At 46.5% G+C, this 25,029-nt stretch overlaps 1 protein-coding gene across 1 annotated transcript; it reads left to right on the plus strand.

The window, feature by feature from the left end:
• The first annotated feature begins 1,872 nt into the window (after positions 1-1,872).
• Positions 1,873-22,486, plus strand: WDR76 (WD repeat domain 76). Its single transcript, XM_055002798.1, has 13 exons — positions 1,873-1,943; positions 2,981-3,343; positions 3,433-3,528; positions 4,595-4,650; positions 11,253-11,379; positions 12,572-12,664; positions 12,757-12,800; positions 12,908-13,061; positions 13,197-13,352; positions 13,948-14,162; positions 16,836-16,988; positions 17,918-17,971; positions 22,153-22,486. Exons 1-13 carry the CDS (start codon positions 1,899-1,901, stop codon positions 22,406-22,408), a joined length of 1,812 nt encoding a protein of 603 aa, XP_054858773.1. The 5' UTR covers positions 1,873-1,898; the 3' UTR covers positions 22,409-22,486.
• Positions 22,487-25,029: the final 2,543 nt, after the last annotated feature.

Consider the following 25,029-nt stretch of genomic DNA (forward strand, 5'->3'; position numbering starts at 1 on the left):
AGCTGCATTTTGACATGCATCATTAGAAAACCTTGCCTAGAAGCTCCATGTTCCACAACAGTGTATCCAGTTGGTTGGAGACCTTATAGGTACATGACAGCATTATTCAGTACATGAACAGCTAGATGCAACAGCTTGATTTTCCACATTGTATATTCATATTTTCATGTTTCATTTTGTGTCCTCCATTCCTCTTTTAAAAAATCTGCAGAACAGCAACACATAATGTGACATATTGCTAAAAAATATTGTTTGCATACACAGCTGTTGTGCTTGTGCTGAAACATCGGTCTGACAATAAATTAATTCCACACATTTTTTTATGGCTCAAACAACTTAGGCTCTGTCCATGAATGTGAATTTGTGCTACTAGTAGCTTGCGTAGATGACTCTGTATTTCCCATTTTGTTCTTTCTCCATTGATTGAAACGTATTAATTTAGGGTTTGTTGTTTAGGAAACACACATGCAACCAAAACGCACAGAAGTGTGCCTCGAGGCACTTTCCGTTGTGCAACGTAAGCATAGGGGAGCAAAGCCATGGACTCATTTTCACAGAGCAAGCCAGAGAATGGCGTCTTGTTCTTCTGCGGCACTCATCTGGAGATATGGAGATACTGTGCATGAAGAGGAACAATCAAACGGCAGACAAATTGGAGTGTGGAGAAGATGCACCTTGCCCAGTACAGGCCCTCTCTGTGAGGAATCGTTGCACCTCTTGTCACGAAAAGGAACCTGCTGCCGAAGAAAGAACTGGTCCCACTGAAATCTATTCCTGCCGGGATTGACCCTCAACATACCTTAGGCCACATGACCCTTACTGCACCACACCCAGGATGGGTCCCACTTTGGAGGTGTTCCCCAAACCAGCCATTTCTTCTTCCTTTGGGTCAGGGGGCATGTCACTAGTCACTCCCCTGCCCCCCCCCTTGCTTAGCAGTCTGTTCTCGGGGCCAGAATTTTCTCTTTTACTACATTTGTGAAGCTGCAAAGCACCCATCAGCTTATACCCCAGGGTAGGTTCCTACTGCTTTCTACCTTTTGGATTGGACCTTGGGTCTAAACAACTGGGGAGCTGCAGCCACCTTTGCTTTCTTTCTGGTTCCCGGACCTCCACTGGAGAGGAGTAATGCACTTTTGTGTGCGCCATCAAGTCGCCTCTGACCTATGGTAACCTTATGAATGAAAGACCTCCAAAATATCCTATCTTTAACAGACTTGCTCAGATCCTGCAAACTGGAGGACGTGGCTTCTTTTCTTGAGTCCTGCCATCTCGTTTTAGGTCTTCCTCTTTTCCTGCTGCCTTCTATTTTTCCTAGCATTATTGACTTTTCTAGGGAGTCTTGTCCTCTCATAAAGTGACCAAACTACGCGAACCTCAATCTGATCGTTTTCGCTTCTAGGGAGAATTCAGGCTTGCTGTGATCTAGTGCCCGCTTGGCTTTTTGGCCGTCCACGGTATCCGCAAAACGCAGTTTAATAGAACAGACCAGAGCAGCGTAGCGTCCTACGACGCTCATTGACTTCAACGGCCAGTTTGGGGATTTTTTAGCCACCGGATGTTGCATTTTTTAAAAACGCCGTAATCCGCCTTGAGTGCGTCTCCGCGCGAGAGAGGCGGGCTACACGCCAGGCCCGCGGAGAGTCGCCGCAGCCGCAGCCGCAAGCCCGCCGCTCCCCAAGCGAGCCCTGCCGGCGGCGGCGCCCTCCGCCGAGTCCCCTCGGGGCGCCCCCAGCTCGGGGCGCCGCGGCTGGAGCTGGGCAGGGCGCGCGGCCGCGGCCCGAGGGGGGCTCCAGGGGGCGGGCGCCTCAGGCGCGAGCGCGGGGCGGGGCGGGGCGCGCTTGGCGGGAAGCGCGGAGGCGGAGCCAGCGGGAAGCAGACGCTGAAGCGCAGCGGCCATGGAGTGCCGGCCGGCGCGGGACGGCTCCCTCGCCGCTCCAGAGGTAAGGCCGGGGGAAGGGCCCCGGCGGCGCCTCCCGCTCCTCTGCCCCCCCGTCGGTTCGGCTGCCTCCGCCGGGGGTGGCCGGGGCGCCGCCTCTCCTGCGACCGGGCGGCGCTGCGCTGCGCTTCGCCCCGGGGCGTCCGGCGGCGCCTCCGCGAGTCTCCCAAGTTTGTCGCCTTGGTGCGTCCGGGGCCGCTCGCTTCGGAGCCTGGAGGCGGCCCCGTCGAGTCCCGCCGCCGCTCTGGAGCCCTCTTCGGCGGCGCCCCTTGGCCAATTCGCGCCGGCTTCGGGCCGGAATTGGGGCGGCCACCCGACGGCGCCCGCTGGGCATGCGCCGCCCGTGCTTTAGGCTTTGCTAAGTCGGCTTCGGGGCGCTCTTTCAGCGGCCGCCTTTGCACGTGCGGGTGGGCGAGCGCGCGTTGGGGCCGCCTCGCTGGCAGCCCGCCGCGGGCCCGGTTCTGCCTCCTTGTGCCGCCAGGTGGCGTTTTGAGGAAGGGCCGCGTTCGGCTAAAGAGTCATGCCTGTTACCAGTTTTAAGTCATTGGGGTGCCAAGGCAAGGGGAACCATTGGCTGTTCCACACACGTTGAATAATGCAATTTCAGTACACTTTAGAAATCCTTTGGAAGTGTGTTTTTTGTTTCACACACGAAAATCCAGTTCCAAATGATCACTAGAGAGCATTGAAAGTGCGTTATCCAACCTGTGTGGAAGCAGCCACTGTGTGGACGCTCCGTTTCTGGAGTGGATGCAGTGGAAGGAATACAGAAAACACTAATAAGAGGCATTACTGAATTAGAGACATGAATTAAAATATGGCATATTGTTGTTGCAACTTGCAGAGCTGGGAACAATTTACAGGCAGTTAAAGGCAATGGCAAACCACCCCGTAAAAAGTCTGCCAAGAAAACGTCGTGGTGCAACGTCCCCCCCCCCCCACGTTGGTCAGTAATGACTCGTTGCTTGCCCAGGGGACGACCTTAACCTTTTTAATGGCTCCTTGTAAAGAGCATTTTCTTCCCCCCTCCCCCTTTTGCAGGCCAGAACAGCCAAGGAAAACCTGAAGCCGTCTCTGCCAGAAAGCCTGGTGCCAAGCAAGAATTTGATTAAGCAAGTAAGAATTGTTCTCACTCCTGTGTCTGCGGCTGTTACTGAAAGAGAAAGCAGCAACAAGCGCTGGCACCAGAAGTCTTTGTTTGAGTACTTTGCCAACTGTGAAGAGAATTCAGGTGAAGGATCCAAAGTCCCGAAGGCATCAAGCCGGCAAACCCAGAAGAAGCTGGCCATCTCTCCAGTGTCTCCTGCTTCAGTTGTTGGAGGCTTTCTTGTGGAATCTCCCCTGCGTTCCAGGCCCGGCAGCGACATGGAGCTCGACGGGAGTGATGTGGACGCCTCGTGTGTGGTGAGGGCAGCATTGACTTAAGTTGGCTGCTTAGGAATTGCTCGAAAAGCCAAGCTTAACACTTTCATTCTTTCCAATGTTTCTTTTAGGAGGATGAATCGACACAGCTATCAGCTTACGAAAGAAAGAGACTGAAAAATGTAACAGAAAATGCTAAATTCTTTGCTTCTTTAAAGCTGTTTGAGGTATGTTGTTTTGTTCAATATTGCTGTTACTGATATTTATATGCTACCTTTCCTTGTGGCTCAAGGCAGCTTACAAGTCATAATTAAAGCATTGGGACTTAAAACGCATAGAATAAAACCCCAGATACCCACTTCACCCCACCCCAAAGCAGAAAGTAGAGGTTGGCTGATTCCGCACACGTTGGATAATGTACTTTCAATGCACTTTATCAATCGTTTGAGGTGGATTTTTTATTCTGCACACAAAAAAATCCATTCCAAATGATCTATAAAGAGGATTGGAAGTGCATTATTCAGTGTGTGCGGAATCACTCCTTGTCCTCCCATAGACATTGCTAGCTAAGAAATCTCTCTTTGGCTGTGCTATACACTGTGTAACCAGTGTATAGTGTAACAGTGTACAATTATTTAACCAACTGTACAACTCTGCTATAGTGCAGAGCACAGAGAGAGTGATGTTGGAATTTTCTTCTCTCCTGGTCACTTTAATAGGTTAATATCTCTGCTGTGGTTTGCCTTCAGTACACCTAAAAAACCATAATCTCAGTAAGTAAATATTGGTGGGTTTAAATATTCATGCCCGCTTTTCTCTCCAAAGGACCCAAAGCAACTTAAAACACGAAGGAGTGCGTGCAATATATACCAACCAAAATAGAGGTCTTTCCCCCTTTCTCTATGGTGACTGAAAAAGCATGTTACAAAAGAGACTGTTACAAACAAAATTCTTTCTGAATTTAAAACAGTATTTAAAATTTTTGTACTTTCTAACTGCAGAACCACCTGAAATCTGTGACACAGAGTGATTCCGCACACGTTGGATAATGCACTTCTAATCCTCTTTATAGATCATTTGGAACGGATCTTTTTGTGTGCGGAACAAAAAATCCACCTCAAACGATTGATAAAGTGCATTGAAAGTAATGTGTGCGGAATCAGTCACAGTGACAGAAAGTTTAATTTTTAGGACGAGGCTTGAATTTGCTGAATCTGAAACAAGAAAAATTATGAATTGGACAAATCTTAGAAGAACATGCCTAATTTCTATAAACTTCTCTCTTTTTTAAAGTCGGCTACAAGACTTCGTAAAACGACAACCAAAACTCATCCTCATAAAGTAAAAAGGTAAAAATACACATAACCTTCAGCGTGGTTAGAGTTTTGTTATGTCCCCCCCCCCCCCCCCCGCAAAAAAGGTATAAATCTGCTTGGGATGGCAGCATAGATCTACCTAGCTAGTTATTACTGAAACCTTTTCAATGTGAATTTTTTTCACCTAGAAGGTTTTCCTGACCCCCCCAGCCTGCTGATCTTTGACTTTAGATGCGGTCTGCTCACCTTGTAAAGAGTATAATGAAAGTGACTCCTCCAAGTCACTGTCTCTTTGATGGTTAAAGTGCCGTGGAATTTAAGGTTAAATTGCCTGAAGGGGAGGGAAGCCATGGCAACATCCTTGACATTCAGAAGAGCAAAACCTGTAACGGTTCTAAGAGAAGGCTCACATTCAAAGCAACAGCAAAGGCAGAGTGAAAATAACTCGGAACTAAGTCATTGTGTTCTCTGCACGGCACATCTAGCTATATTTTTTCCTTCATACTGAATTGCACCGGTCACTGGAGGCCCTGAACAGGTGCATGGAGGTGGTATTGGGATGGATGAGGGCCAATAAACTGATGCATAGTCTGAGGAAGATTGTGGTGCTGTTGGTTGATGTCAAGGGATGCATCTTTCTTGAAAACTTCTGGGTTCTGGCCTACAGTTGGAAGCTCAGGTCTCCTCTGCGGCCCACCTCTGTGATCCATTGGCTGGAAACTGAGCCTAAAATAGAGGATTCCAGCTAAAATGGCTGGACATTGGTTCAATGTACTACGCACTGGCAGGCCTGGGCCTGGCTGAAACATCCCGTCTTTGTTAATGAACAACACCTGCAAGCTGTCTTTGAGCCTTTAGTCAATGACCTTGAAGACCAAGAGTTCTAGCAGCTGTCTACCCTGAACGTTCTGATAACCAATTCGTTGCTGTGCCCTGATCCGTTTCCCTGTTGTTGGTGACTTGCTCGGGGGTTAGAAAAGAAGGCTATTGAATACATGGGAGGAGGAAGGAGGGGCAGGGAGACGGAAGGACCCAACCGTCTCTATTCCTCACCTTGTCAAGCCTCCGTGCTGCACTAACTTGGCATTGAAGTTAGTGTGGCTGTTTGCAGCGCCTGAAGTGGGAGGCTGGGGGACTTGCACGTTACATCCATGCTCTAGTTAGATGACTGTGAAGTGTTCTATATGGAGATGCCTTTGAAAGCAGTCCAGATGCTTCAGTCGGTTCAAAATACAGCAGCCAGGTTACTGTCCAGGGTTGGTTATGGGGATCATACCACTCTTGGTGCTAAAAGAACCGCACTGGCTGATTGACTGTTTCTGGGCACAAATTCAAAATACTGGTCCTAAATGTCTTCTGGCTAGGCTACTTGAAGGACTGCCTCCTCCCATACTGTCCTGCCTGCTGGTTAACATCCTCTTTCCAACCTTGTGCTCCTGCCCGTGGAGGTGAGGCATTCACCAACCAGAGACAGCTTTCTCAGCTGTGGTCCCTTGCCTCTGGAATGCCTTCTCTCTTGAGCAGAGATCCAGAGGAGTTAGCCGTGTTGGTCTGTAGTTGTGACATAGTAGAGAGTCCAGTAGCACCTTTAAGACTAACCAACTTTATTGTAGCATAAGCTTTCGAGAACCACAGCTCTGCTAGATCTGATGAAGAGAGCTGTGGTTCTCGAAAGCTTATGCTACAGCAAAGTTGGTTCGTCTTAAAGGTGCTACTGGACTCTCTACTATCCCCCCTTGAGATTTGTCTGCTGGGCCAAAATATATCTTTTGACCCTGGCTTTTAATTGAAGGGTTCCATCTTTTACAGCAGTTCTTACTGTCTGCTTCTAGCCTGAGAGCAGTTTTATGACTATCATTTTAGGCAGCTGCCTGAATATTGTTTTGTACTGTTTGTATAGCCCTGGCTTATTTTTATGGCTTGTCTATTAATTATTCTGTTCTGTATATGATTTTATTATGTTGTTTTTCTTAGCAACCTTGAGACAGGCTTTGCAGAGGTGGCATGTCAATGTTCTAAAAAAGTAAATATATCTAAAACTCAGTGGGTATGTAGCACATGAAAGTCAAAGGTCAGCAGCCATCCACTGCATACTATATTTTTTTAAAAAGTAAATATAAGAGCAGTTTCTGATTTTAAAATCCAACATGGCAGCAGGGGTCATTTCGTAGAAAAAGAGCTGGAGGGACTCATTAGCATAACTCATTAGCATATGCCACACCTCTTGCCATCACCGGAAGTGTGACATCATAACTGATTTGCATATGCCACACCCCCTCACATCACCTATCCTGGCTGTTTTGGACCCAATCCTGACCATTCAGGGCCGAAATTGGGCCCCAAAAGGGGCTGAAAATGGCTGAAAAGGGGCCCAAAATGGTCAGGATCGGGCTGCTGCTGAGTGGGAGAGTGATCCACCACCTGTCAGAGGCCCGATCTGGGCCGTTTCGGCCCCAATCCAGGCTGAAAGGGCTCAAAATGGGAACTGCCGGAACTGAGGAAGCCAACCTCTTTGGGGAACTGACGGAACTGCGTTCCTGCGCATTCCCCCTCTAAATGAGCCCTGCATGGCAGTATGTATTCATTAGCATCTTAATTAAATATTTCCACTGTGTTTTTATTAATGAAATCTTGTGTGCTGTCAAAGCTTGCCAGATTGCAGTTTGGAGTCCCTGCTTTTCTCCTTTTGCAGTAGGAGGGCAGGTGGGTTAACTCTGCCAGCTGCTCAGCCGAGGGTGGCCACCCTCTCTTAGAGAAGCATCCCCTCCCAGGTCTTGGCTGTTTCTTCCAAGTAAGGAAGGCAGGATTCGAGTTGATTCTGTGATGCCTCACAACCAGCCCTTCTTTGTGGGTGGTTTGCCTTGGGGTTTCTACCTTTCCTTCGCCTTGTTCGCCGGTGTTTTAGTTAGAAGGGAGCTAGGCGAGCAGCGCCATACATGGCTGGCACCTGCCTACCTCAAGCTAGCTGGCAGTATGCCACGCCTCATCTTTTATTGCCCTCCTCCTTCCTCTAGGTATTGGAAGGTCATGTGCGCTTTGGTGCATGCAATACTCAGATTTAGGGAATGGTTCCTTTACCAGCTTGACACCGAGTCTCAAGGGTTGCAGTGATGCATGCAGCAGGAGAGAGATGCAGAGGAGCTGGGCATGGGCAAGGGGGTCATCATGATGTGAACTTGAGAGGCAGTGTGGTGTAGTGGTTACAGCATCAGACGAGGATTTGGGTGAGCCAGGTTCAAACCCCGCTCTGCCATGGAAGCTTGCTGGGTGATCTTGGGCCAGATTACGGTTGACTGGCTGCTGCTGGCAACCCCCAGGAGCAGTTAGAAGTTGGGACCGGTATACTGCGCCAGCATGCTGACATCGCTTCTAATGAAAACTGAAAGTGACTTCACGGGATTTGCAAAAAAACTATGGTAAAGGGATTTCGTTTTCGCGAGAAGAGATTTCAGCCTGCCAGAGGGGTGTGCACCCCCTATCTCATGGATGGGGGAGGCACATGCTCTTAGCCTAACCTACCTCACAAGGTTGTTGTGAGGCTAAAATAGAGGAGAGGAGAATTATGTTAGCCGCTTTGGGTCTCCATTGGGAAGAAAGGCAGGGTATAAACAAACTCAATAAAATAATCTTGGCAGCATCTTTCTCCATTGTCCCACCAGCATAGTGGAGGAAGAAGAGGGGGCACTGTGGCTCGTGCTTCTTTATGGAGGGGAAAGTGTTAAAGATGTAGCTGCAAAACTGATCAAAAAGTGAGGAAGCCCGCTTCTTTGAAAGAGAAAGAGGCTTTACCCCTCCACTTGAGGTATGGGCTCCTTACCTTCTCCCATGGCCATACTGGAGGGTGCTGGAAGCGTACTTGGTGGCCTGGCTGCAGGATATAGTCCTCAGCAACACGGAGGCCTTGCGCCCATCACCTGCCCTGGCTCGGAAGAGGAGCTTCCAGTTTCCACTTGCTTGAAATGCTCTTAAAATTCATGATGGAAATCTGGAGGTGCCGGTCCTGAAATCTGTGACTCGCAGGGCTTCAAGGAGCGCCTGTTGGAGTCGGAGGAGGCCTGCTGTTTCTTAAGAGGGCAACACTCTTAGCAGATGCTTTGATGGAAACCCTTCCAATGCTCTTCCCTAAAGGTGTTCATCTCCCCAAACTGGAAGGGACAGAGGTGTACATTGCTGATCTCTCCGCCTCAAAGGCCCAGCAGTTAAGTGCTGCAGCGCTGTTCCTAACAGCCTCCTGCGGGGAACAGCAGTGCTTTTCCCTGAAATCTCTTGGAAGAGCCAGCCAGGGCCAAGCGAAGCAGCCATCTGGCATAGAGGCTTCATTTTTTTTTCTCTCTCGCAACATCATTAATAAATGTGAGTAGATGAATCAATAACTGCCTTAATGTTCGTAATTGCGGTTCCCAAAGATGGGCAGGAAATTCAAATTACTCTAGAGGCAGCCAAAATAAACCCTTGCTGCGTTTGGCTAAGTATGCCTTATTCCAGCTGACAGTTCAAAACTCGTTTCCCCATCCTGGATAATGGTGTATTTCTTGCTGCCCTGGGGTGGGGGGGCTTTCTTTACTTACAGACAGCCCCCTAACCTGAAATAACCTCATCTACAACAATGGGCCCCCCCAACGGAGGCACAGGCTCAGGGGCTAAATCCTGCAGCAAACTCGGGGTCCAAATTCGTTCAAGGAACAGGACCTCTGGACCCAGTAAGATCAACGCTGTTATGCTGGGCTCATTTACTTGCTTGTTCTCCACTATCATAGATGCCATCAGGTGTCAACAATGCCTTTCTGTTTTCAGCACTGGACAAACCCGTCAGTCCATATGCAAAAGAATTCATGGTCACAAAACTTGCATTAAAAATTGCAATATTCACAAGCTGGTGGAGAACTTTTTAGTGTTCCAGCGTGTTCTGTTGCACATTGATTGGAGAAGTGTGACTTTTTAAAATCTACAACAGAACACCCTGGCACAAGAACTTCAAGAGGAAACTGGAACATGAAACTGCTGGATTAGAATTTATTGTGAAGGTTCATTCTCTTCCCTCCCCCAAACAAAGATGTAGACATTATGGTGGTTCTTCCAAACACTGGGTTAGATCCAGCTAGATTTTTTCTACTGGTGAAAAGGGGAAGAGGGGTCCAGACTGCCTGAGAAAGATCAGGGAGTGCTGGGTGTGGAAGTAGGCTTGCCAGCCTCCAGGTGATAGCTGGAGATCTCCTGGAATTGCACCTGATCTCCAGGCAACAGACCAATTCCCCTGGATAAAATGGCTGCTCTGAAAGGTGAATTCTATGGCATTATACCCCACTGAGGCCCCTCCCCCAAACCCCACCCTTTTCAGGCTCTGACCCCCAAATCTCTAGGAGTTCCCCAACCTGGACCTGGCAACCCTATGTGGAAGGCAAGAGGCAGTCAGATGGGTTGTAGTCAGAATTCACCAAGAATGGTCTTGCTTCCTTGTTTTGGAACACTGTTACTTGTTCTTAGAGTCTCCCAAACTGGTGGAGGATATTGAAGTTGGCCGGCCCTCAGACGAACAGTTATTCTTTTCCTGTCTGCTGTTTTCCAGCTTGAGCAGACAGGCTTTTCACAAGAAGTCCAGCTTTCCTATCTGAGGCCGTGGGTGAAGTTACACTGCCTTTCTTCCTCATCCACCCTCAGTCCCTGCCTATCATAGCCAGCAGAACTCCTAGTTGGAGGGAACCACTGAGGGAACTTGTTTAGTTATTTAGTTCACTTATACCCTGCCTTTCTCCTCAGTGGGGACCCGAGGAAGCTTACAGCCAGGGCTCATTTCGAGGGGGAACGCACAGGAGCGCAGTTCCGGCAGTTTCCCAAAGAGATCACATGTCAGGTGGCCCCACCCACCTGACTTGGCCATTTTGGGCCTGTTTCGGCCTGGATTGGGGCCAAAATGGTCCGGTTCAGGCCTCACTCTCCCGCTCAGTGTGGATCACTCTCCTGCTCAGCAGCGGCCTGATCCTGACCATTTTGGGCCCCTTTTCGGCCCCTTTCAGCCCCTTCTTGCCATTTTGGGCCCAATTTTGGCCCTGAATGGCCAGGACTGGGTCCAAAACAGCCAGGATAGGTGATATCAGGGGGTGTGGCACACACAAATCAGCTATGCTAATGACACCTCCAGTGATGTCAAGGGGTGTGGCATATGCTAATGAGTTATGCTAATGAGTTCCTCCAGCTCTTTTTCTACCAAATGACCCCTGCTTACAGCGCTCTCTCCTGCATTTTATGCTCACAAAAAATACCAGTGATGTAGGTTAGATTGATTGTGTGTGATTCGCCCAGGATTACCAGCAAGCTTCTGTGGCAGAGTTGGGATTTGAACTTGGGTCTCCCAGATCCTGGTCCAACACACTATTATACCACACTGGCTCTCACTGAGGTGAGAGGTTCAGCAACTGCATATGAATCTACTGTCTCAGGACATTTGAAGGGCTAACAGCTTTTGTTTGTATTGTACAAGAAATACAGTGTCAGTGGGAGGTGATAGAAGACCAAAATGAGGTCAATAGGTTGTCAGCAGATCGAGGAGAATGTCGGCTATAGCTGTATTGGTGTGGATGTGAGAGATCTGAAGTTGAGGCCAAGGTCCTAGCGGTGAATTTATTCTCTCTCTGTAGGGCTAAGCATGCCAAGGCAGAAACGGAGACGACGCTTCGAAGGTCCATGCGTTTGCAGCGAGTAGATCCTCCGGAAGCTTCCCTCATTGAGAAGCAAATCCTGTCAGAATCTTCTATTGAAAAGCATGTAAGATGGCAGAGGCAAACAGGAAGTGTTTCAGCTTTTTAAAATATTTATCCTACAGCCGCAAGAGTAGCAGTGCTTGATAAGGCAGCTCAGTTTTTCATGTTTTATCATTTTACAGCTATATACTTCGCTGTAAAATCAGGATGATAAAATTTGGCATGGGGAGGGTTGTAACCTGTCACACTTCAGAATACCAGCCTGAGCACTACAGCTGGAGCCCAGGGAAATGGTGGTGCGCCCATTGTTCGGAATACTGTGCACGCTTCTGGATACTTGACTTCAGAAACATCTGGAAAAGGAGAGGGAAAGGACAGCTAAATGATCAGGAGTAGAGATGGACACAAACCGGGAAAATAGTGGCTTGTTGCGGTCCGTGGTTCGTTGCATTTCACGAAGCACGATAAACTTGCCCAGTTTGCGAACTGGTTCGTTTGGTTCCTACATACGTCACTTCCGGGCCTGCAGAAGGTCTGCAGAAAGCCTATCCCTCCCCCCCATTGCCTGGTTAACAGATTGATCAGCACCAGGCTGTCTGCAGTGAGAAACCGAAAAACGAACCAAATGAACTGCTCTAAAAATCATAGCGGTTCATCAGAAATGAGCTCCAACAAACTGCCAGTTCGCAAACCAAAAACCGGCCCCGTTCATGATAAACCTTAGTTCGTATTTCGGTTCGTGCCCATCTTTAATCGGGAGCAATTTCTTTACCAAAAATGCAACACAATTTGAAGTTTTTATTAAGAAAGAACAGGGATAAAATAGAAGTTTATAAAATTCTGCATGGTGTTTTTTGCCTTCCTCATAATACTAAAACTCAGTGTCCCCCAATGCTGCCAGTAGATTCAAGTCAGATAAATGGAAATACTGCTTGGCGTAACAGAGGATGCCAGCCACTGGGGTTATGACCCGCATGTAGGTTTTCCAGATGCATCTGGTTTGGAAACAAGATACTGGATATGGATGACCATTTGTTCTGATCCAGCAAGACTGCTCTTGAGTCCACTGTTTCCTTTTTTAGCAAACATAGTTCTCTTCAGGCGAGTGTTAAGAATCACTCTTTTCAGAAGTTACTGAGTTGCCTCAAAGGAATGTGGAGGAATTAAGCGGCTCCACTGGCTGGTTTTAAGTGGGCAAGTACTGACACACAGAGCAAGCGTATAATAACTGTCTTTGCTGTTTACTCTTTTAAAAGCCCGTCTTGCCCCCTGATCCCATTCAGATGATATCTGCAGCCCCGGATCAGAGAATGGAAGAATTTCTGAGCGAGTGGACAAAAATAAGTCAGGTACTGTTAGATCTCATTGGTTAAAACTATAGAGAACAGAAGAATTTAATTCAGCGATTGTATAATAAAACTTTTCCCAACTCATTATATAGGTCAAGAACAACCAGACTGAGATGCCTCTGTGTAACTTGGAAAGGTACCTTTGAAAAACTACTTTCTGACTTCTTCTCTCTTTTTTTTTTTTTTTTGAGTGGGAAGTTGTTTTGTTTTATGGCAGCTCACATGTTGCTTGTCTTGGCCTAGTTACAAAGGTAGTCTGCGTAACATGGTCCTTAGAGAAGATGCTGTTGCGAAAGTGGTCGAAACCCGGATTTTCTCGGTGGCTGTCCATCCGTCTGAAAGCAGCACTTTGGTGGCAGCTGGAGACAAGTGGGGGCACGTTGGCCTTTGGAATTTGGTGAGTGGCTTGTTATCCTCTGGAGGGGGCGTATTCTGATCAAGGAGGGGGTGCTGTTGCTGCTTGCTGCTGTCCTATTTGCTGAACACTTGAGAGAAAGAAGTATGTGACGCTGCACCTTTTTGTACTTTCCAGGATCACCCTTTAGAAGATGGGGTGCACGCCTTTCTTCCCCATACCCAGCCAGTTAGCTGCCTGCATTTTTCTCCTGCAAACCCTGCCCATCTTCTCTCCCTGAGCTACGACGGTACTTTGCGGTGTGGAGATGTCACTCGAGCAGTCTTCGACGAGGTAAAGAGGGTTTCAGTGTGGCCTTTGCAGGGCGGAGTAAAATGGCTGCCTTGGTGTGACTTCTGCTAAATACAAAGACTTCCTTCTTCTAATGAAAGACTGGCAAGAAATCTTAGGGGGTATATTCTTGTCTAGGGGGTCTTACGAATTAAGAACGTCTGTGGTTAACATACTTTATTGTAGAAAAACCTAAAACGTGATCAGTAGAGGTTTATGTTCTTGAAAATATGCAGCAAATCTTTCCCAGTCCAGAGAACAAGCAAGTTGGAAATGTTCTTTCTCCTTGTTCTTGAATGTCCTTTGCTCGTGCTGTGTGTCATCTGTTTCCTGAAACTACATTTCAGGTGCATCTCAGTTTGGGATGGAAAAATCAGGGTTATTAATTCCTTTGCATTTGAAAAACTTTCTTCATGGCTACAGTGTCTGTAAGACAGAGAAAAGAGGGTGGAGGGAAGACTATGCTACTGTGGAGTTTAGGGCAGCCTCTCTTCCTACTGTGAAACATCAGCATACAAACAGAACTAATATTAGCAACAGTAATTTAGACTAAACGGATGGTATGCGTGGCCACAGTGAAATTTCTTTCTCTTCCTAGGTGTACAGGAATGGGGAGTTTGGCCTTTCCTCATTTGACTTCTTGGCAAGTGATGCCTCCACATTGGTAGTTGGGATATGGGACGGAGATGTGGAAGTTGTGGACACCAGGACTCCAGGAACATCCTGTGAGCTTTCTGCAGATCTGAATTCAATGGTGAGAACTGTCCATGTTCACCCGATCGACAGGCAGTATTTCATTGCTGCTGGAGCGAGGTCAGTAAAAAGCATGAAATGAACAAAAATAATAAAATATTGCTTAACAATGTATGTGTTTATGTTGACTCTTTCAGTTCCGTGCTGTCAACCAAATGGGGGCTGTACTGTACTAGCTGTACTGCTTAAAATATACAGATAATGTGTACCAGCAGCTCTGAATGGGCAGCTGTGACGGAGTGGGCTTTTAAGTGAAAGGTTTACTAAATGCAGCACCCAGAGAGTGAAAGGGAAAGGTTAAAATACTACCTAAAGGGAGAATGATTGACAGGCTGCTCCCCCGCTCCCGCCCCCCCCCCCCGGTGATTGGCCAGTGAGAAGATAATAATGGGTGCTGATAGAACTGTTAGGGGAGTTGAAGTTTGGAGTCTGACAAGGCGGGTCAGACTAGTAACCCTCTGTATGAGGAAAAAATTGCCCTAACTGGGACTGCTTTAAGTTGACAAAGTACTAAAGTGTGAAACTACTGAAGTGTGAAAGCCCGCAGTAATTTATACAGACAAGATAGAACTAGGGGCGTGTTGTTGGCAGAGGAAGTGGATAGAGAAAGGAGACTCCCCTTCAGCCAAGAGATCAGGATTATATCTTTTGGAGAAGAATGCCCAGTGTTTAAAAAGGGGGCTCTGAGGAGGGCCTTGGGTCTAGTGTAAAGGGGAAAGAGTGCTGTATTGAAGTCAGAACACCTAAGCTGTAAAGTGAAATCTGTGAAGGAACCTTATTAAAGTAACCCAAGTCTGAAACTACCAACCTCTCGCTTTTAAGATCTGTAACCACTGAAACTAAGCTTTAAGAAGATTATTGTGCCTAATGCTTGTGAATTATTCAGTTCTACAATCAAAATTTACCTCAGCTTTTCTTACCCTGCCTACCTGTATACCAACTCTGCCTGTTTATTAAACCTGCTGTTTCCTTCTGAACTTTACTCAGCCTTTAGTGCCATTTCATTTAAAGAAGATGTGGACTCTTGCTTCTCCCCTACCAAATATTTGGGCTAGGATATAAGCCAGAGATACGCCCAACCACAGCAAGCGATCTTGACTGTTTGGAGGGAAAATCTGCTTCACAGTGGGGGAGTGAGTGGGGCTTACGTCATAGTATAGCGTAGCATTATAAGGCCTCTGAGCACAATAAGAGAGGTTTACAGGAAAACACCTTTACCTGGGTGCTAAAAATAATAATAGGAAGGGGAGGTCTACAATCAGAGTGCCACCACGCAAAAGACGCTGTTTTTTGTGACCAGTCTACCTCACTATGGGGACGCATGAAGCAAGGTTTCTGGAGGTTATCTTGAGTGAGCATGGATCAACATGACCAAGTCACATTTCTCAAGAAAGGTGCTGCATTCCACAGAGGGTGCAGAGATGCCCCTCAGCAGGCACAGTCTGGAAAGCATTTCCCAAGCTGGGGGGTGGGGGAAATGCAGCAGTGCCCCAAACAGGTGAATTCTTCAGTCCCAGATTGGCTCCGTTAGGAGCCAGAGAAGGAGAACGACAGTTGTGTGTGAGTCTTAGTGCGTTTTTCCTTTTAATTCCATCGGGGTGTTGAGCGGAATAGAGGACACGATGGAGTCTTGTGGCAACCCATAGTGCAGGTTCCAGGGACTCAAGTGCTCAACATGAAGCAGGAATGCCTAGTGGTTGATGCCCCCCCCAACCCATTTCAGCCTACCAGCTCAAAAGGATGCTGTGGTAGGGGAAGACACCAAGAGGCCCATGCAAATCAACAGGACAATGCTCTCCCGATCTCTCTCCTGGCATAGGTCACCCATCACTGCAACAAGGGCCCTGTCCATCCCAAGCCATACCTGAAGCTGGATTGAAACAGCCCCAAACAATCTCATTCAGAAAAGCTTGTGCTGTCCTTTAAGAATTCAAGGTTCAGAAATTGGAGCAGAGTAACTCAGAATTCACTAAAGTCCAAGACTTGGTCATTTTCTAAATTTAGGTTGATGCTGCATCCCAAAACATGCCAGGGCTTTGTGTAAGACTCCTTGACTTGAAACAGTTTTTTATGTAGAGGAGTTAGCCGTGTTAGTCTGTAGTAGCAAAATCAAATGCATTTGACAAAGAGAACTGTGATTCTCGAAAGCTTATGCTACAATAAAGTTGGTTAGTCTTAAAGGTGCTACTGGACTCTCTTTGAGTTTTTTTATCTGTAGCTTTTTAAAAACTTCACTTCCTCTCAAGAATATATATATATATATATATATATATATATATATATATATATATATATATATATATATATATATATATGTAAATGAATGAATGAATGAATGAATGAATGAAATGGCAGCCTTCCAAAAATACCAAGGTGGTTTCCAGCTTTATAATTTAAAGAAAAAACTGTTTAATATATCGTCGAAGGCTTTCACGGCCGGAGAACGATGGTTGTTGTGGATTTTCCGGGCTGTATCGCCGTAGCCTTGGCATTGTAGTTCCTGACGTTTCGCCTTCAGCTGTGACGATGCCAGTCACAGCTGCTGGCGAAACGTCAGGAACTACAATGCCAAGACCACGGTGATACAGCCCGGAAAATCCACAACAACCCAAAAACTGTTTAGTTTAGCTGGTTGCAGATTTGGGCAGGGCACTCTCCAAGGGCTTAAATGCTTTCCAGAGGGCAAGTCAGTTGCTTTCTAGCCTGCTGAAATCTCTGCAATTTGTGTTGCAGGAATGTTGGCGTTTATGATGTTCGGCACCTGAAGAAAAGTGGCAGTCAGCCTGTGGTCTCTCTCACAGGGCATTCAAAAACTGTCGCTTCAGCCTATTTTTCCCCCGTTACTGGCAACCGGGTAGTGACGACTTGTGCTGATGATACTTTGAGGTATAAAAGAGAGTCTGGAAAGGAAGTTACGTTTATATTGCGTTCCACGTTTACACGGTGCAAAACTTAAAAATCCTAGCTGTCACAGCTAACCAGGAAAGATCTTCAGGGTTGTAGTGGATCTATCTGAGGAAGTAGCATGTGGCTGTGGTGGGAACAGGCTAACCCCAAATAAGTTGCAAATAGAGCTGCCAGTGACAAGTTGCCCCTTACGTGTTATCTGTGGTACAACCACGTTTGAATTTGTGTGTCCAGTTTCAATTCCCAAGGGGCAGTCCAGTTAGTTTGCTGTAGTAAAAATAAGAGTGTTGCGGCATCTGAAAGACTAGCTACATTTCTTTCAGCATAAATGTTACTAAGTTAGACCGCACTCCATCAGATTCATGGAGTGTGCGGTCAATTTTCAAACACCTTTATAACCAAATTTACAAACCAGGGGTGGAGCATTTAGCCTGGTTGGGGACAGGGGTGGGAGGCAAAGGGATTCTGGGCTTGGCGCTTGCAGCCCGGAACCCGCAGTAGTCAGTTTGATGAACCGACTTGTGTTCTTGTAATGTAGACTCTCCTCCCCTCAAACACGCACACACTTTGGGCCCCGCTGGTGAAAAAAGAAGCCAGTGGTGTATTGGTTAGTGTCACACTAGGATCTGGTAGACCCAAGTCCAAATCCACACTATGCTATGGAAGCTCACTAGGTAACCTGGGACCAGTTACTCAGTTAAAACCCACTTTATAGGGGGTGGTTGTGAGGATAACACAGTGGAAGGCAAAATTATATAAGCCGCTTTGGGTCTCTCTTAGATAAGAGCTGTATAAAAACAGGATATAAATATATTGTGAATTTGTAATGATAATTGTACATTTGTAATGATAATTCTCTATTTAGGTTTTTTTTTTTTTTTGGTAACCGATTTGTGCTTCTGTTTCAGGATTTTTGGCACCAATTGTTTATCTTCAATGGCTCCCCTTCTTACAACTATCAGGTGAGTTAAGTCAGGAGAGCCTATTGGCATCGTTATTTGCTGAAGGCACAGCTGGAATTTGTCGCTTCCGACATGCAGTGATGCTGGACCGGTTAGGTTGGTCTGCCCTCAAAAGAGCCAGTCAGTTTCTGGAGTGCTCTGAAGGGTTTTAAGAGTTTCGATGGTAGCTCTCGTGAAGCCTGGAATGACAGATGGTTAGCGTTGATAGACTTGTCTCCCAGTGGCCTTTCCCACTCTCAAATAAGCTCACAGTCTTGTGGTTTAGCAGGAAGTTAGTGTGAATGAAGAGGGTTGGGAGACATCCTGAAAGTTGTTGGTTGAAGATGGGGACTAAATCAGAGGGAAAAAAGTGTGCCGTGCAGCTTATTTGCATGTCTATAAGGAGATGGGGGTGAAGGCTTTTTCTGCCGCAGCTGTGTCCAGGTCAATCATTTGTGGCTCATAGCACCCAGATCTCACCCTTCTGCAGATACCGATTTGCTGTTTAGCTGTGATGATGCTGTGAGACTTTTTGCTGAGCCTTCTCTCGGACAATGCCAAAATGAAGGTGAATGTTGTGCCAGAGGTGTCAGAAGTGCCTCCTTTGTCAGGGTTCTCGTTTCAGATTGATCCCAAGGGTAGGATTTTTGCTGTGAAAGCCACTGTTAGATCTTTTCTCTTTCTGGCTTGCAAAATCGGACCAAGAAAAGGTGTTGGGACCCATAATAAAATTATGAACTCTTTATTGCAAGAAGGGATTTTTCCATGCTCTTGAAGGATTACTAGATGGAGCCTTTAAAAAAACCTCACTGGATAAGGAGGGTGGGACCAATTTAAAAACTGTTACCAGCTTGTCGTTTTGGGGGACAGTGATAGTGGTGGCAGAGCAATTGCAAGTATTCCTAGGTGACGTATCTGCCCTGCAGGCGACTACAGATGTGGGTTTTGGAGTGAAACAGCTGTATTTATAGCTTGCTAAAGGCAATTGGTCTTCGCTGCTCCTATTGACATGGTGACTTTTGACCTTGTTGATCCTCCACTTTGTGACATAACTTGGAATACAGAGTCGGTATTAAGAGGAGTGCCCTTTCATAATTCCTTTTTTTAATCCAAATACAGAGAATTTATGGAGCCCCGTGACGCAGAGCGGTAAGCGGCAGTACTGCAGCCCAAGCTCTGCTCACGACCTGAGTTCGATCCCAGCGGAAGCTGGGTTCAGGTAGCCGGCTCAAGGTGGACTCAGCCTTCCATCCTTCCGAGGTTGGTAAAATGAGTACCCAGTTTCCTGGGGGTAAAGTGTAGATGACTGGGGAAGGCAATGGCAAACCATCCTGTAACAAAAGTCTGCCAAGAAAACGTGATGTGACGTCCCCCCATGGGTCAGTAATGACTCGGTGCTTACACAGGGGACTACCTTGACCTTTTTTACAGAGAACTTCCATAAGTTCCTTTACCTTTTTTACAGAGAACTTCCATTGGTGTGGGAACTGCTCCATGAAGGAGCACAAAGGGCAGGGCTGTCTCCGGTACTCTTTCAATATTTAATTGGGCTGCTGAATGAGGGTTAACTGAATGGTCCTTTCCCCAGGTCTGGTCAACAGATGTGGTCTGGGAGGTCAGTGCTTGGGGCTGCAGTGTACAGAGAGGGGGGGCTTTGCCCTACTCCCCAACACACATCGTATTCCTCACCTTAAAACATCACTGGATAGCTCTTATTTATCGCATTACTGAACTTTAAGGTGTTCAGAAACGCTACATACTATGTTTTCCTGCTAGGGAAAGCACCTGCTCCCTACAGCTGTTCCAAATTGGGGTGGGAGGACGTTAATCTGAACTGGGGCTGTGTGTGCTGTGGAAGCCTGGAAGTCCCAAGTAGGGTTGTGTGCCCCCCCCCAATCTTTTTTTTTTTTTTTTTGCCAAAGATGAGGGAAAAAATCAGAATTCTGAGTGATTTTCCCATAGAAAACAATGGCTGAATTTACCATTTTTCCCCCAGAAAATTTGGTAAAAAATCGGGATATCTAATTTTTTTTATTTAGAATACCCAGATTTTACCGAAACAGCCCAAATTCGGCACTTTAATCCAAATTGCACGCCCCTATTCCCAAGCTTTCCACCTGTCACCTAGACCCTGGGATGTACCTGGGAAAAGGGTAAAATGGCCTGAGATGGACCAGGGGGTTGGGGTTGGAGGTAATCAACTTGCTGACGGTGCCCAACTCTTCTTTCCTTGGTCTGTGCCCCTGGATGCTACTGCCTTTGTCTTGAACTGTGGGCCTGTGGCTGTACTTTGGACAGAAGGTGAAATGTAATCTAGATCAGACTGAGGAGATGGCAGTTGGGAAGGCTGAATTACTTGAGAGGAACAACCTACAGATAGATAGATAGATAGATAGATAGATAGATAGATAGATAGATAGATAGATAGATAGATAGATAGATAGATAGATAGATAGATAGATAGATAGATAGATAGATAGATAGATAGATAGATAGATAGATAGATAGATAGATAGATAGATAGATAGATAGATAAAGACAAGTGTCCTGACTGACCCATCAACACCCAGCCGAAACCCCTGGACCTAGAAACCTGAAATTGGGGGAGAACATTCCTTTCATGATGTAAACACCCACTAAGAAGGGATTTTAAGAAATTTGCCCCTAAGGGGGTAAAAAGGGGTCAAACGTGTTTTCCCAAAGAGATACAGTTTCCCTGTGTGGCTGGCAGGCACCACCTGCTTCCGCCCGCGCTCACTGCCAGCTAGGCCACTCTTCCCTGATTGGGCCAGCCTTTCAAGGTCATTTGCATATGCAGGATGATTGGGGCTCACAACATTCCACACCTCACCCCGCCCCCAACAGTTGCAAGTTGCAACACAGATCATTTGCGTATGCGGCCTAATTGGTCCTCGCCTCCCACATTCTAAACAGTCTGCAGTTGCTACTGGGAGTAATTGAATGTGTTCTGAAGTAAAATGCCCCACCTAGTCTTCCTCAAAAAGTTCCCTAAGGTTGCCAATCTCCCTGTGGGGACCGGCTTTCCTGTGTGGCTGGCAGGCTCCTGCCTGCTTGCATCCTCCTCCCTCTGGTCAGCTGTGGAACTCTTGTTTTGAGGTAAAAATCAGGTTAAGGAAACTGCAGACCGTTGAACAAAGATGGCACAGTTTGTGGTTCGTGGGGTTTAAATATCCCTTTCCAGCCGCTTAGCAGCGGCAGGGAAAGGGGCATTTAACAGTTTAAAGGGCCCTTTCCTGCCTTGCAAGCAGTAGGTGCCTTTAAACTATCAGGTGGGGGGGATCCCCCCTCGCTGCCTGCCAGCTGGTAGTTTAAAGGGACCTGCCGGTGGCAGGGCCCTTTAAACTGCCCAAACCCCAGCCCCCAGCCCTGCCCCACACTTACCTTCCCCTGCGGTGTGGCGTCCTCCCTCTCCAGTGAGGGGCAGGAAGGCCATTTTCGGCCTCCTCCTCCCCTGTGCAGGCCCGCAGAGGGACGGAGGAGGCCAAAAACGGCCTTGCTGCCCCTCAAATGGCCACCGCGGGCCGCAGGAGTCCTCAAGGTGTGGGGCTGGAGGGTGGGCTGGGGTTTGTGGGCCGTTTAAAGGGCCTTACTGCTTGCAAGCGGCAGGTCCCTTTAAACTATCAGCTGGCAGACAGCAGGGGGGATCCCCCCTTTGCCGCCTGCCTGCTGATAGTTTAAAGGGACCTGCCGCTTGCAAGCTGCAGGAAAAGTTGAAATGGCCATTTCCTTGGGGAAATGGCCATTTCAACTGTCCCTTTCCCAGTACAACCCAAACGAACCCAAACCAGTAACCAGTTCATTGAGGTTCGTAGAAAGGAGCTTCCACGATCCGTGGTTTGCGAACCACGAACTGGCCTGGTTCGTGCATTTTTTTGGGTCGTCATTGGATTCGTGTCCACCTCTAGTCTTGAGTCTGTTCTTTTTGATGTTGGCAGGATATGCACACTCTGTGCTGTGATGGTTTTAAATTTGGTGGAAAGGAATCCCAGAGCAGAGACGACAGCTGATAAAGACCAAAATATTTGATTGTAAATCCATCTTTAGAGGGCATGTGAGCGATGAATTGTCACGTTTTTGTACCAGTGGAGTTTTCTGAGCTGTCCTTAAAAGACTGTAATCCTAAAGAGAACAAGAAAATGAGTGTTGAATCACAAATAATTTGTTCTGCTTTTCTTGCGTAGGCATGACAACAACACAGGCCGCTGGTTGACAAGGTTCAGAGCTGTATGGGACCCAAAACGGGACGACTGCTTTGTGGTGGGAAGCATGTCTCGACCCAGAGAAATCCAGGCCTTCCATGCCTCTGGAGAGCTGGTGCATTCTTTCTCCAACGAAGACTACCTTGGTTCCGTCTGTTCTATCAATGTCTGGCACCCTACTAGGTATATTGTAGTTGGTGGCAATAGTAGTGGCCGCCTCCATGTTTTCAAAGAGTGAAAGCTGTCTGTTACAACCCCACCTTTTCTAGCAAAGAACCATGTATGGTTCACGCGTTACTTTTTTTTTTTTACTTGTTTTCTGTCTTAAAGCAAATTAAGTTTATTTGGAATAAAATATATGCAATTCAGTCTTAAAATGATGTGGATTATGAATAACAAGAACATTTAGCCTTGGCATTCCAATATATACAAACTCGTTTGATTTATTCCATCTTTTCAAAGTGGCTTAGAAACCTGTACATGGAATGAAATATTTCACACAGTATTCTACGATAGGAAGCTGCTTTAAGTGAGCTTTATTTTTTTTTCACCCACTCACCTGAAAGTAAGAATGCTGGTGACATCTGCAAGTCGCAAGATCCAAACCAGGGTGGAATTTTCTGCCGTGTGATTCTAAACAGCACCTCTTCCCCCTGCAGAATGGTGTCTGCAATCGGTGCTGGCCAAGCCACTGGCATATTCTTGTCAACAGCTTTAAAACACACAAAATGCTTGCAAACTATGCAGACTCACATTGTGGGGCAACTGCTTTGCCCCTCCCTCCCTAATGAAGCCAGAATCAATGGAACGAATGGTGGCTGCGGTTAGTTTAGAACTTGTTGTGGGGTTTGTTCATTGAGCTGACATGAGGCCCGCGGTGGAAGCCGTGTCCTCTCAAGGCACTTCTCTTGGAAAAGCCCTTTCCCACGACTGCCATCCTAGTCAAAATACTCGACACAGATCATTTTCATAATATTTAAATATTTATTTCAATTTAAAAATACTTTTATGGCACCAATGATTTTATGCTAACTACATGATGAATATGTAGAAAACGTACACTGTTTTTGAAGGAAAGAATGTAACATACAGCATTTGGCACATAGAAGGTTAACATCTATATTATGAAAACGAAAATTCACATTTTTCAGGTACTTGACCTTCTACTGCTTAAAAAGGCAGCACGCTAAACTAGGCCGTACTAAGAGGGTTGTTTCCACTGATAACAGCAACCGATGGAAATCACCACAGTTTCTACACGCGAGACCTGGAACAACTCGGTAGTGAAACATGAGACAAAGACTCTACTTTTTCAGTTGCCAGCTGGAGAATTCGCAGGGTAAAAAGCTTAGCAAAAAACAGGGCACAGTACATCGGGAAGTTCTCCTGGGCAAGCCGCTTTAAACTGAACGGGAGCCCGGCAAGAGAACTTCCCTCCTGCGTTTGTGTCCGGAATGACTAAAAGAGAAACAGCTGTCCAAAGCCATTGCCACTGTCAGTACTCAAGGGTTGCCCTTTTTGAAAATGTTTATTATACAAAAGTTTATAAACCTAATTGGACACGTTTGTGGCATGAGGAAAACATCAACAATTAAAAACTGAAACACTGCATCTTTATAACGATGATGGAGAACGTTAAATTAAGACTTCTCACTCACTGCATAGAAGCATCGTTTACTACAGACTGAGGTAGGAACATGACACTAGAAATTAATTGTTGGCTGTGTTGCATAAAACAGTATCTGTTCTTGTAAAATCTCTCCCTTTAGTCATCTGGCAGGCATTCCAAAGGTTTAATGTATCTTGTAAAATCATTAATATGCTGAAAGCCAGACCTGTCTCAGCTCTTGGGCCGTGTGGTCCAGCAGTTGCACTTAATGGCCAAGTGTGAGATACCTGTGTTCAAATTCCAGGGCATCGTCCTTTCTCATGTCCCGTGTGTGTGCCCCAGCTGAGTCTTTTACCAATACTTGGTGTATTGCTAATTGTGTGATTGTGCTCTTTTTCCAAACAATAAATGACCAGCTGGGGCCAGTGCACAAATAAATGTGGAAAGGAAACCAGGGCTGGAGACCCACAGGTCTCGCAAACTCTGTGGGGCTCCGGAATGGGGAAGGTGTGTGTTCATGCTGAAATTATGTTCAGAGACAAGATAATGAAACCAGCCTTTTGAAGGTTTTTTTATTAAGAGTTCTAGATGACTTGAAATCTCTCCCTGAGATGAAATAAACCTCATGCTCATCTGAGTCCATTCTCTTGTTTACACTGAAGCACATACACAATTTTTATTGCTCCCTTTATAAATGAGCGGCTCTTTAACACTTCTAGACTATCTCTATTGCAAGACCATTTTTCTAAAAAAAATCCTGTATTCCCTCCAGCTGGAGGCAGAGCAGAGTAGGGTTTTTACTCCTTCCCATTTTAAAATTACCACTGCTTCTCCCTACCCTTCTGAAGGGCACCTGAGAACCCTGCCTGCCTTCCTCCAGAAACTAGTCCAGGCTAGAAACATAATCCCTTTCGTTGACCCACCTCATGTATATTCATCCACTTCATAAAGTTAAAAAAAAAGACTTTGCTCATTGACAAAATAGTATCTTGTTAAAATATAAGTTGCAGCAAGTTTGTTCTATAGTACAAAAACAAGTACAGCTTTCTGAAGGAAAATGTCTTTTCAAGGAACTCGTATGTGAACGCTACTCCCTACACACGTGAGATTTTGATCCAATACATACAGTTACAATCCCCATGTATTATCTCTTGCTGTATTTAGGGACTTAACTGGTCAATGAAAATGTCTGAATTGCTGGGCTCCTAAAGGTCAGGAAGGAGAAATTCAAAAACAACAAGTTCTAATAA

This window comes from Eublepharis macularius, chromosome 18 (genome assembly GCF_028583425.1).
Source record: "Eublepharis macularius isolate TG4126 chromosome 18, MPM_Emac_v1.0, whole genome shotgun sequence".
Classification (NCBI taxonomy): domain Eukaryota; kingdom Metazoa; phylum Chordata; class Lepidosauria; order Squamata; family Eublepharidae; genus Eublepharis; species Eublepharis macularius.

Excerpts from the sequence above, each read along its gene's own strand:
- WDR76 (XM_055002798.1), top strand. The coding sequence starts at position 1,899 with ATGGAGTGCCGGCCGGCGCGGGACGGCTCCCTCGCCGCTCCAGAG. Across the intron at positions 11,380-12,571 it reads AATCTTCTATTGAAAAGCAT|CCCGTCTTGCCCCCTGATCC; the intron begins GTAAGATGGCAG and ends CTCTTTTAAAAG. Across the intron at positions 12,665-12,756 it reads AGTGGACAAAAATAAGTCAG|GTCAAGAACAACCAGACTGA; the intron begins GTACTGTTAGAT and ends CTCATTATATAG.